The 13,886-nt window shown below is 34.5% G+C and overlaps 1 protein-coding gene across 1 annotated transcript in view; it reads left to right on the top strand.

Moving 5' to 3' along the window:
• Nucleotides 1-13,886, top strand: part of HIBCH (3-hydroxyisobutyryl-CoA hydrolase) — a 114,919-nt gene that overhangs the window by 21,755 nt on the left and 79,278 nt on the right. Inside the window, exons 3-6 of the mRNA XM_045806334.2 lie at nt 2,513-2,650; nt 4,341-4,425; nt 6,917-6,997; nt 12,097-12,149. Of these exons, the coding sequence (XP_045662290.1) occupies nt 2,513-2,650; nt 4,341-4,425; nt 6,917-6,997; nt 12,097-12,149 (357 nt within the window). The remainder of the gene's footprint in view (nt 1-2,512; nt 2,651-4,340; nt 4,426-6,916; nt 6,998-12,096; nt 12,150-13,886) is intronic.

The raw sequence follows: 13,886 nt of genomic DNA, 5'->3' as shown, positions 1-13,886 counted from the left end.
TCAGAATATTTCAAAATTTTCACTATTGTTTTGGTGAACAATGATCAGTGATCTTTGATGTTATTCTTGTAATTGTTTTGGAGGCACCATGGACTGTGCCCATATAAGATGGTGAACTTAATTGATAAATGTTGTGTCTGTTCTGACTGCTCCATCAATCTCCTTCTCTCTCATCTCCCTCTCCATAGGCCTCCCTATTCAATACAACAGCATTGAAATTAGGTCAATTAGTAATCCTACTGTGGCCTCCAAGTGAAAGGAAGAGTCACATGCCTCACACTTTAAATCAAAAGCTAAGAAATGATTAAGCTTAGTGAGGAAGGCATGGCAAAAGCTAAAATAGGTCAAAAGCTAGGCCTCTTGCACCAGTTAGCCAAGTTGTGAATGCAAAGGAAAAGTTCTTGAAGGAAATTACAAGTGCTGCTCCAGTGAACACATGAGTAAGAAAGTGAAATAGTCTTTTATTGATATGGAGAAAGTTTTAGTTGGGATAAATCAAACCAGCTACAACATTTTCTTAATCCAAGCCTAATGCAGAATAAGGCCCTAAGTCTCTTCAGTTCTGTGAAGGCTGAGAGAAGTGAGGTACCTGCAGAAAAAAAGTTTGAAGCTAGCAGAGGTTAGTAAAATGAGGTTTAAAGAAAGGAGCCATCTCTATAATGTAAAAATGCAAGGTGAAGCAGCAAATGCTGATGTAGAAGATGCAGCTCGTAATCCAGAAGGTCTCGCTAAGATAATGAAGGTGACTACACTAAACAAGAGCTTCAATATAGATGAAACAGGCTTCTATTGGAAGAAGATGCCATCTAGGACTTGCATAGCTGGAGAGGAGAAGTCAATGGCTGGTTTCAGAGCTTCAGAGGACAGGCCAACTTTCTTAATAGGGGTTAATGCACCAGTTGACTCTAAGTTAAAGCCAGTGCTCACTGACCATTCTGAAAATCCTAGGGCCTTTAAGAATTATGCTAAATCTGCTATGCCTTATAAATGGAACAACAAAGCCTGGATGACAGCATATCTGTATACAACATGGTTTACTGAAATTTTTAAGCCTGTTGTTGAAACCTGCTCAGAAAAGAAGATGCCTTTCAAAATACGGCTAATTGACAATGCACCTGGTCAGCCAAGACTTCTCATGGAGCTTGCTCACATAGCACCTGTTCTGCAGCCCTGGATCAAGGAGCAGTTTTGATTTTCAAGTCTTATTATTTAAGAAATATATTTCATAAAGCTATAGCTGCTAAAAGAGAGTGATTTCTTTGATGGATCTGGGCAAAGTAAACTGAAAAAGTTCTAGAAAGGATTCCTCATTCTAGATGCCATTAAGAACATTCATGATTCATGGGAAGAGGTCAAAATATCAACATTCACTGGAGTTTGGAAGAAGTTGATTCCAACCCTCATGGATGACTGAGGGGTTCAAGACTTTAGTGGAGTAAATAACTGCAGCTATGGTGGGAATAGCAAGAGAACTAGAATTAGAAGTGGAACCTGAAGATGTGACTGAATTGCTGGGAATTTCATGATAAAACTTTAATGAGTGAGAAGTTGCTTCTTATGGACAAACAAGAAAAAGGATTTCTTGAGATGGAATCTACTTGTGAAGATGCTGTGAAGATTGTTGGAATGACAACAAAGGATCTAGACTGTTACATAAGCCTCGAAGATAAAGCAGCAGCAGGGTTTGAGAGGATTGACTCTAATTTTGGAAGTTCTACAATGTGGGTACAATGCTATCAGACAGCATTGCATGCTACAGAGAAATTGTGAAAGGAAGAGTCAGTCAATAAGCAAACTTGACTGTTGTCTTATTTTAAGAAATTACCACAGCCACCCCCACCATCAGCACTTTCCACCCTGATCAGTCAGCAGCCATCAACATTGAGGCAAGACCCTCCACCAGCGAGAAGAATCTGACTCACTGAAAGTTCAGATGATGGTTAGCATTTTTAGCAATAAGTTATTTTTTTTTCTTTTCACAATATCAACTTTATTCAGTCATAAAGCTGGTTTAACATAATTATCAAGCAGGTTCACACTTCCACGGTTGATGATATTTTACCATGTATTTAACTTGGCTGCTTCTTCAAAGTAGCCTCTTCTCTCCCTTTAGTTGTGGAATTTGTTCTTTCAGTCTTCAGGTTGATTTCTGGGGTATTTAGAATGATTTGATAGTTATCTAGTTGTGTTAGTGGGACAAGATGAGCCTGGGGTCCTCCTACACCTCCATCATTTTCCTCTCAATAAGTTACTTTTTAATTAAGATATGTACATTGTTTTTTCAGACATAATGCTATTCCATACTTAGACTACAGTTAGCATAACAGTAACTGTTATATGCATTGGGAAAACAAAACAAAAATCATTTGACTTTATTGCAATATTTCCTTTATTGTGGTGGTCTTGAACTGAACCCACAGTATGTCTGAGGTATACCTGTATATGGTTTGATGTTGGCTTGTGACAAAACCTTAATGAATTTTATCCTAAAGTTTTTATTTTTTTCACACAGAGAACGTCTAAGCACACGGATGCAGTGGAAGTACTGTTGGAAAGAAAAGGTTGTGCGGGAGTGATAACACTAAACAGACCAAAGTTCCTAAATGCTCTGAATCTTAGTATGATTCGGCACATTTATCCACAGCTAAAGGTTTGTAATTTCCCTAAAAATATTATATGGATCCTTTTAAAAGTGTATCTCAGTAGAACATTTCTGGTATTTTCTTCCATGGACTATCTGGGATCAGCGTCCAAGCCCTGTTGATTTCTTCTGTGCTTTCCCTGTGTGATTATCTTGGGCATCCCTAGTGACAGGGAGTCTGTGGCCTCCTGAGATAGCCCCTTCCACTTTTACATGGCTCCAAGTTTCTTTGTGTGTTTCGCCACTTTACTTCTCTGACCTTTTAACCAGTGGTACTGGTTCTGCCTCTTGCGACATGAGTATACAAATCCAATCTCCTTACATGTGACGGCCTTTTTTTTTTTTTTTTTTTTTTTTAAGGATTTTATTTGAGACAGAGAGAGCGCACAAGCAGTGCGGAGAGGGAAAAGGCGAAGCAGACTCCCCACTGAGCAAGGAACCCGTTGTGGGCCTGATCCCAGGACTGTGAGGTCATGACCTGAGCTGAAGGCAGCCCCTTAACCGACTGAGCCACCCAGGTGTCTGCATCGTCCCCATGTGACAGCTTTTTGACAGCTGTTTTTGAACTGCTTGGCCAGCCTATCTCAGAAAAGGCCATAAGCTTTTCTGTTCTAAGTGAACGGCATGGTGCAGTGGAAAAGTATGACTTACAGTTCGACTACTTTGTTTAAAACTTGTATTTCTTTTTATTAACTGCGTAGCTTGGCAGTGTTAATCTCTCTGTCCTTCATTTTCCTCAGCTGTGAAATGGGGATGATTATATCTCACAGGATTGTGGTGGAGACGAAGTGAAATAGTGTACCTCACATAGTCAGCCACAAAGACTAATTCTCCCCTGGTTACCAATTCCTTAATTTTTCATTTGATGAGTCTCTTTTCCATAGTGTCATGTCTGTTTGGGACACCGTATAGTGTGTCTTTAAATATAATAAACAGAAATAAGCCAAGTGTTTCAGATTGGAATTAGACCAGAGTGGAGGAAAGTAGAAACTTCCATGTTAGAATGCCATATTTCTGTTAATGTAGTCCAATATTGCATTAGCCTTTTGGACAGCCACATCTGTCCAGCTACATATCTTCCTTGTGTGTTTATATTTCTTTTCTCAAGTGTAGAATTTATAGAGCTCCTGTTGATTTTTCTGTCTCTGGTTAACTGATTTTTTAGTCTATCGCCTTTTGAATTTCCATTGGCTCTTGACTCTTTCATCCTACTTATTTATTAGCTGTCCTTACCAAGCTCAAATCACTTCAAGATTTAATCAGTATACATGGTTTCAGTTGATTGCTTATAAATTTGTCAGGGCAGAGCCCTATATCACTGCAATAGAAATGTTCTTTCTCTATTTTTTCACTGATTTATAAGCTTCTGTAACATATTTTTAAGCCCATATTTTTTTCATTTTGGTCTCAAAGTTGTCATGGCAAAGATTTCAGAAGCCATCATGCAATTTGGATCACAAAATGTATTCATCTAGCAACTTGTTGAAATAGTCTCTAATTTATGTCAGAAAAGAAAATGAAGTTGGGATCCATTCTTTTGGATATACTTTATAAAGCTTGTACTTTATATGTATTGGTATATATCTATCTATACAGATGTATATGTACATATGTATGCATATATATGCATATGGATTTTTTTTTTTTTTGTAGTTTGTATTTATAATATGCCTTACCATCTTCTTTTACATTTGGCTAGAATTGGGAACAAGATCCTGAAACTTTCCTGATCATTATAAAAGGAGCTGGAGGAAAGGCTTTCTGTGCTGGGGGTGATATCAGAGGTAAAAACTAGCCCCCCCCAAATGTTTTTTTTTCCCCTCCCAGTAGACTGATAAAACTAATAGGAAATTTTTGTAATATTTCGTAATTTGCTTTACGTCGTAGAATTTTTTTGTTATAATGACTTAGCCATTGTAGTTAATATTAGAAAAATGAGAATAGCGTTTTTTTAAAACTACATGTGTGCCCTTCATATATCCTATCTTTCTCCCTGAATCACCCTAAACAAAATGTCCAGTTAGGCTTTGTGAGTCCACTTTTTATTTTAGGTTAGCTGATACTCAGCAGTTCAGTTTGTCATATAACCTGACAATCTGGCCTTGTTGAGTGACTTGTCATTCTCCAAATATGACATTCCTTCCCATGTTTCCTTGACTGCGCCTGTGCTTTCCCCCAGTGCATAATCCCAAAGCAAGAATGCCCTTACTTGTAGAATTCATCCTGTTGTTAATGTATTTTTATAGGTGTTTAATTAAATATGCTGAGATGGGATAAAAAGATTAATTCTCCTTTCTAGTTCTGTAGGTCAATCTGTATACATTTAACTATTTAAGACAAAAGAGAGAAGAAATGTTTGATCTCAGGATCCAAGTCATGTACTTCCCACCACTGGTTGTCAGTATTTTATATATACTGAAAACTGTTTTTGCATTTTGTATTTTGTTTTTTATGGAACTCGTGGAGTCCAGGGATGGTTTTTTCCTTTGGGTTTTTATTTTGTGTGTGTTCGTATGTATGTATATGTGTGTATATCTATATGTGTATAGATCTACACATTTATATATGTTTTATCTATATGTATATATAGATAATATATGTGTATATATAGATATACACACACATAGACACATATGTTTTATCTATTTACGAAATTTACGAGTTTACATAAACTGTTATATTTGGAATGGGAAGAAACAAGTTTGATTTAGGACATAATTTCAGATACCTATTAAATTTAAAGTAACTGAGTTTTAATTTTTTTAATTCTATCAATTTTTATTCTATTTTTAATTCTTAAAATTTTCAGTTGCTTAGATAGATTTGTTAACTGAATTGTGTTTGAATTTGTTTTGCCCACAACATGAATATTTTTAAAATATTGTTTTCCAGCATGGAGCTAACATTTCTCTGGAGTTGGGCCTGTGATCTTGTCAGTTTACAGATAGGCAGAGCCTTATGTATTGTTTTTAGCTTCTTCTAACTGTGAGCTATTTTTGCATATAGGCCTAACTTTACATTGATGTTTGGAAATACAGTTACAGATCACAGATTTATTTTAGTTAACGTGTATAAAACAGTGATCTTCAATTCCAGGAAATTTAGTTGCTTTAAAGATTATAGTCCAGGATGATAAATGGGCACTCAGAAAAAAAATTTTTAAATGTGATTATGAATGTCATTTAATTTTAACTTCTATGGAATTAGTTGATTAGAATAAAAGAGGAAATCAAAGAAGATTTTTGAGGTAAAAGCACTACATTCCATAGGTAATGTAATTTGCACTCTTTTAGAATTGCTAAGTAGTGGTAAGGACTGAATAAGAAACAATAGGTGAGGGTTTGGGGGTGTGCATATATAAGTGAAAGCCACAGAAGGACAAAAATAGACATCAAATCTTTCTTTCAAAAACCAGGAAAAGAAGTGAACATTTTTAACATTTTGAAGGAAGATGTATCAGACTTCTAAAATTAGTCTAAAAATCTATAGTCAACAATTTTTATGTAACTCTTTCCCATAGAAGAAGAAATATGTTTATATTTTAATTTGTATTTTAATAGATAATTTTTCGTAAGATTTAAAGACAGGAAGGCATATGAGCTTGCAGTGTATGGAAGAGAGTGTTTTGATAGTAGTCTTACCACTGACTGGAATAGGAATACAGTAGATGTTCAATAAATGTCTCATGGTGAAATGAATGTGGCAGAAATATTTAACTAGATGGAATATATTGTAGAACTGCAAATGTGCGTACACACATGCACTTACATTTTTCTGTATGTATAATGTACTTTGTGTTAAGCCATATTACCATTGGAAATATATATCCAGCAACTGTTTATTTGAGTGCTACAGAAAAGTGTCAAAATAAATTTTGTAGCAATATGTATGTTCTAAATTAGGTATGACACTTTGTAAGAAGTCCTTAATTTTTGCCTTGAAGTTTTGACATGGACCATGGATCTAGGGCTAACTGTCTGTGGCATGGACACTTCAAAACTTGAACAAACCATTCTAGAGTTTCCCCAGTACTTAATATCACAATATTTTGAATTTATTCTCTTTGTATTAACTAGAAAGCGCTTTTTAAAAAAATTTTATTTTTAAGTAATCTCTATACCCACCATGGAGCTTGCATTCACAACCCTGAGATCAAGAGTCAGCATGCTCTACCAAGTGAGCCAGCCAGGCACCCCACTAGAAAGCACTTTTTAAAAAATTTGTAATCTTTCCTTTTTCTTCTTCCTTCCTTCCTTCACTTTTTTTTTCTTGTAGCAATCTCTGAAGCTGGAAAGGCAAACCAGAAGATAGCTCAAGATTTCTTTAGAGAAGAATATATGCTGAACAATGCCATTGGTATGTATGCTCTACTGAGAGCTTTGAAAATGGAATCAAGAAATAAGCTGCATAGTATTAATTGTTAAAAATGTATCAGTAGATACTCTTATTTACTCTTCTATGTGCTATATGTCAGGCATAAATAAAACTGAGTATTCGGCGCATTCCAGGACAATTCACACTTTAATATTAGTAAGCTATACTTAATTATTATTTGTCCTGCAATCAATATGAAAACACAGATTCTGATCATAAGACTGGCTTTCTTGAAAAATAAAAAACTTGGGTCTCAGTTTTCTATGTAAAATGAAATACCATTTCTTAATTCTTGAACTCTGAGATGAAAGTGTCTTCGTAGTTGATGTTCCAGATTTCACTGGAAGTGAAGCAGTACTTTTATCAAACATGTGTTTCAAATGTTAAATTGCAGGGAATAATAAAATAGTTATGTACCCACCAGCCAGAATTAACAGACTTAATATTTTATTTTTGCTTGATGTTTTAAGATTTATTTGAAAGAAATACAATACTACAGGTTGTAAACTTCAATCCACTTTGTTGCTTTCCTCAGTACCATTTTTTTTCTCTCCCCAGAAGCAACCATTATCTCTCAAGAAGTAACCATTGTCATTAATTTTTAGTGTACTAGACCATACTTAATATTTTTGGTACATATTTATGAACAAAAATGTTATTGCTTTCTGTTTTTGAAATTTATGTAAATAATAATTTATTGTAAATACCAAAGTTGTTTTCTTTTTTAAGATTTATTTATTTGATAGAGAGCACAAGTAGGGGGAGCAGCAGACAGAGGGATAGGGAGAAGCAGGTTCCCCACTGAGTAGGGAGCCTGATGCGGGGCTCGATCCCAGAACCCTGGGATCATGACCCGAGCCGAAGGCAGATGCTTAACCAACTGAGCCACCCAGGCACCCCTCAAAGTTTTTAATAACATGGAATGTAACTGTTACGTAGTATTTTGTATTATGAATGTACCCCTCTGGACTTATCTTTTCTACATTAATTGATATTTTAGGTTATTTCAAATTTTTACTAGGACAGATTGTTAGGTATGTCCCCTTAGTGTCTATGTACAAAAGTTTCTCTAGAAATAATAGAAGCAGGATGAATGGATCATAGTTTATATGTCTTCAGTTTTTTCCAGATTCTTCTCTGAAGTATAAGACTTTATTTTCTGCGTGTCTTTTCCATCATTTTTTGTGTTAAACTTTGCACGTCTGATATCTGATTGTGACTTTAATTTGCATTTCATTGAATATTGGTGAGATAGAAGGTGTTTGCTTGTGTTAAGTAATCATTTAGATTTTCTTATCCTTTTGCTCATCTTTCTGTTGGATTATTTGTCTTTTTCTAACTGATGGTATAGGTCTTTATATATTCTGGGTTTCTCACTTTTGCAAATTATACATGAGAACACTTCTCTCTGCTACTTTATCTTTTGTTATATACAAGTTTTTATTTGATGAGTTGAAATGTATCCATTGTTTTTCTTTATGATTTCTGCTTTTTTGCATTAAAAAAAAACCACTTAATAACACTAAGGTTATTAGGATGTTCTCATATTTTCTTTTAATAGCTTCAGTATTTTCTTTATACTCTTAAGTCTTTAATGTACTTGGAATTGTTTTTTGCATGTGACATCATTTAACTTTTATTTTTCAACTAGAAAGCCAGATGTTGTAATGCCTTTTATTATAAAGTTCATGACTTTTTCACTGATTTTAATGATACCTTTGTCATATATCAAGTTCTTATATGTGAACTTGTTTGTTTCTGGGCTACTTTGTTCACTGGTCTGTTTGTACTTATGATGCAACTACAATGTCAAAATTATTACAGCTTTAAGATATGTTTCTGTTTGGTAGTGTAAGTTGCCCTTGTTTTCTTTTAGAATTGTCTTGGCTGCTCTTGGGCTTTTGATCTTCCATATGATAGAATTATTTTTTCTGGTTCCACAGAAGATTCCGTTGAGGTTTTGATTGAAATGACAATTATAGATTAATTTAGGGTGAAATGACATATTTCACATTGAGTCTTCCCATCAATGCATGTGGCATGTCTCTTTATTTATGCAGACTTAAAAACTTGCAGAATCATAATTTACATACTATAAAACCCATTTCAAATGTATAATTCAATAACTTTTAGTAAACTTGTGTAACTATCACCCTAAACCAGTTTGGAACTTTTAACTAGATTTGATTTTTTATGTCCTTTAATAATGTTTTGTAACTTTATCCATAAAGATGTTGCTGCCTTTTTTTTGAAGTTTTATTCTTAGGTAGCTTACTTTTTTTATTAGTACATTTAATGGTAATTTTACTGTTACATTTTGTAATTTATTGTTTTTGGCATATTGAAGTGCTTTGGATTTTAAAGTTTGTTCTTATATCCTGCCACCCTGCTGAAATTTGTTATTCTAATGATATTTCTGTAGATTTTCTTGGCTTTTCTACATAGGCAGTTATACCATCTGCACATAATTTTTTTCACTTCTATCTTTCCCGTCTTTATATTATGACTTTTCTTATATTTTGGCTGGGACCTCTATTGTAATGTTGAATGATTCTATGTTGTCTTATTTCTGATGTCCACAGGAAAGCTTTTAAATTTTCAATTTTAAGTGTAATCTTTTTGTACTCACATTTTTTTTTTTTTTTTTACAAGTTACAGATATTACTTCTATTACAAATTTCTTAGGGGTGTTATGTTTTTTTGTTCGGTGGTAATGGTGGTGTTTATTATCTGCTTGAGCATTTACTTTCTTTGGCTTTTTCACTCCCTTTCTTGGAAGGAATTTATTGACTTCCTGACTCAGCAGATAGTTTTTCTAGTCATGTGTTGTGATTCTAATAGCTCCCTCGGATGAGTTTTTTTTCTGGTAGTCCATTTTGTAAATTATGTGGGCCAGAATTTATTTCTGACTCAAATGCACGTTCACTCATAATCACTGGCTGTAGCTTCACTCAGCTATTGATTTTGAGTTTATTCTGGCACTGGTGGATTTCCTTTCTTTGGCTTTGAACTTGGATGTACATTGAAATTTTTTTTTCACAGAATTACTATGTATTTGAAGTGGGAGTGGGGAAAAGAGACTATTTCTTGATTTAGCTCAGTGAGCTACATTGAATGGACATCTCTTCTTTGAGTCTAAAATTCTATGTATCAGATTTACTTAGAGTGGCTTATTCATGTGGCTAATGAGAACTTGAAATGGGGCTAGAGTGAGCAAGAAACTGAATTTTAAACTTTACTTAATTGTAATTAATTTTAATTTCAGTATCTACCTTTGGCTACTCTATTAGGGCAGTTCTATACTAAATAAAAGGAGGTGGGAGAAAACCTCTAAGAAGTTTAAGGAGTTTGTTTAATATTAATATACAGAGAGAAAGCCTTCAAGGTTTAATTTCTATACATTGTAATGATCTATTTTGTTTAATAAGGAATTTGACAGATTCTGGCTTTATTCCCTGCATCAGTTATCTTCTAATATTTTATATCTGAACTATTTCTATAGCTGAAATGAAGTGTGTATGTATCTCCATCTCAATCAATAAAGAAATTTCTTTCCATAGTTTCTAGGGAATTCTAGTTTCCAAGGGAATTATAGTTCAAGATTGAAGGGAAGTATAGTTCAAGATTGAAGGCTATAGAAGTGAACTTGCAAATATGAAATTAGGATGAAACTCATTCTAGAATTTCAATGGCTCAATGGCTCATTTGGCAAACTGGAAATATTTACAGAACTGCTAGATGGATTGAAACTGCAGTTTTATCCTTCCACATTGCCTGGAATATTACTTAGCCATAAAAGGAATGAGATCTTGCCATTTGCGACAACACGGATGAATCTACAGGGTATTATGCTAAGTGAAATGAGTCAGAGAAAGACAAATACCATGTGATTTCACTTATATGTGGAATCTAAAAAACAAATGAATAAACAGCAGAAACAGTCCTGTAAATACAGAGAGCAAACTGATGGTTGCCGGAGGGGAGGGGAGTAGAGGGATAGGTAAGATGGTTGAAGAGGGGAGTGAGCAATACAGTCTTCCCATTATGGAATGAAAAAGTCACAGGAATAAAAGGTACAGCATAGGGAATATAGTCAATGGTATTATAATGGTGTTGCATGGTGACAGATGGTAACTGCACTTGTGGTGAGCATAACATAATGTATATAAACTTGTTGAATCACTGTTTTGTACACCTGCAACTAATGTAACATTTTATGTCTACTGTACTTCAATCAAAAAAAAGTCCAAACAGAAACCCAAAAAACTGAAATTTTATATTGGTCTTCAGTAAGGAAGTAATATTGGCAACAAGCAGTAACAGAAGCTCAGTGATTTACATTTTTACATTTTTTATGTTTCCCCTATCAGAGGAAAAAGGAAAAAGGAACACAGTAAAATTTTACAGAATTTTTGAGCTGAAAGGCACTTCTGAGGCCATATATTAAATCTCATTATTTAACAGATGAGGAAATTTATCTATAAATCATATACATACATATGATATGCACATATACAATACATTAACTTGTGTGTGTAGATGTATATATACCTCATGCTAGTATATATATTGAATTGCCAGTATTTGTGTGTGTGTGTGTGTATATCTCATTTCAGTATATATATATTGAATATACTTGATTTGCCAGTTAATAACAAAGATGAAACTGGAATCTGGGTCTTCTGACTCCCAGTCCTTGCTTTTTACTGTATGCTGCACTTCTCTTTGTATTGAAAACAAATTATGTTCCTTAAAATACAACTGTATACATAAACATCCATGGCTTATAAAGTAAATCTTAATTATATTTTTCAGTAGCTGAGCTATAAAAGGCTTTCATTTGTTTTAAATGGAAGTGTTGAGTTGTTAAATGATAATAGACTATCAGGATTGTGTAGGGATTGACATTTTAAAAAGAACATATTTTAGAAGCCATATATTTAGCTACTTTGGTATTTCTTGAAAAAATTTCCTAAAGAAAATATTCAGAGTTCATGTAACATGAGATTTTTGGAAAAGTGAATGTATTTTAAACATCGTAATTAATTATAGCTCTGGTTTTTTTTTTTTTTTTTCTTCAGGTTCTTGCCGGAAACCATATGTTGCACTTATTCATGGAATTACGATGGGTGGGGTAAGTAGACTATCTTACTCTCATCACTGATATGTGAGCTTACTAAAAATAAACTAATCATTACTGATCAGAAGTGAGGCGATGAATGTAATATAGTAGAACTTGTTGAAGCAAAATCCTGTTTGGATTTTGGATCCTTGCAGGTTTAGGATATAATATTTGCTTATAACACTTTTAGACAACTACCCAAAATAATATGTTCTTAATAATGTTATATACTATTTTAGCTTCTTGAATTAGCAAGCTTTTTTAACTACCAGAATAGATTGAAATTTCTGTTACTGTTGTTACATAGAGCCTTTTTTCTACTTCTAAGTAAACTGATCGCTTCCAACAGCTTCAGAAAAGAAACTGGAATGTTAAGGGATTTTTAGACTGAATCTTGGGGATGTGTTTGCCTAAATTGTATCTGTTATCCAAAATCTCCCCTTAGTAAAAGTGTCTGGATACTTTATGAAGTTCTCTGAAACAGCATTTTTTATCAATTGACAAAGTATTTTATGTCTGTGTAATTGCAAAGAAGTCTTAAATGTTTTTGGCCTTGAATAACTTGTAGAGTTGGAAAAACATGAAATAATGACAGGAAAAAGTGGAAAATTGTAGGACAGTAGTTATACCAAAGACAAGCCATTAAGGAAGTGAGAGGTCAGAATGGGTCTTCATGGCAGGAAAAGGTATGATTTAGGTAGGTAGTAGGAGGCCAAAGGAAAGAATTTTAAAAGATTCCACGTTCAGTGTTTCAGAGATTTAGTCATTGGGAATACAAGGAGTCCCCCTCTTTTTCTGATCCAACCAAACTAGATAGAGCCTCTTGAGCACTGGGAATTGCTTAGATCTTGCATGTCATTTTGGGAAGGGATTCCCCTAGCAGCTGTGGTTAGAAAGCAGGATCAAGGAACAATGTGTACCTCTTGGCTTGTTAACATTTACTGAGCATGAGTTGATCTCGCTCTCTTTGTCAAGGAAGTGTTACCACGAGGAAAATACTGAACAAAAAATCCCTGAAAAATTACTGCAGATAAGAGGAAGGAAAATAACTGAAATGTTGAAGGAAGAGCTGCCCTGTGAATGTGAAAGGAACCAGGAAAAAATGAAAATAAAAACGTTGGGCATACTTAATAACACATAAAAAGATGTAGCTCCCATGAAATAGGAGAGACAGCCCATCAGGAGACAATAAGGTCAGATGAAAGAGCAACAGGCAACATAAGGAAGGGGGGGAGCGCCTGGGTGGCTCAGTCGTTAAGCGTCTGCCTTTGGCTCATGGCGTGATCCCAGGACTCTGGGATCTAGCCCCACATCAGGCTCCTCCACTGGGAGCCTGCTTCTTCCTTCCTCTCCCACTCTCCCTGCTTGTGTTTCCTCTCTCGCTGCCTGTCTCTCTCTCTGTCAAATAAATAAATAAAATCTTTAAAAAAAAAAAAAAAGGGTGAGGGGAATAGCAAAACTGACGTTCCCCTTAAGGCAATATATTAGAAGGAGTTGAATTTAATATTATAGATAATAAAACTATATCTCTGGAGGACAAACTTGAAAAGCACTAACCATAAAAGGACAAGGATGAAAATGACGTGAAGGAACATTTTGAGGTAATGAATGCAAAAGATGGATACTGGGAACCCAACAAAGGAATGATAATTCATGGAAAGTAAATCAAGCACTTGGAACAAAAATAATGGTCCGATATAGTTAAAGATGACTTCCTTTATTTAAAAACAAAAACCTCTCAAATCTGAG

Source organism: Ursus americanus, chromosome 1, assembly GCF_024610735.1.
Source record: "Ursus americanus isolate L20-20 chromosome 1, mUrsAme1.1.p, whole genome shotgun sequence".
NCBI lineage: Eukaryota > Metazoa > Chordata > Mammalia > Carnivora > Ursidae > Ursus > Ursus americanus.
The sequence above is the reverse complement of the archived record's forward strand: the minus strand, read 5'-3'. Positions and strand labels throughout refer to the sequence as shown.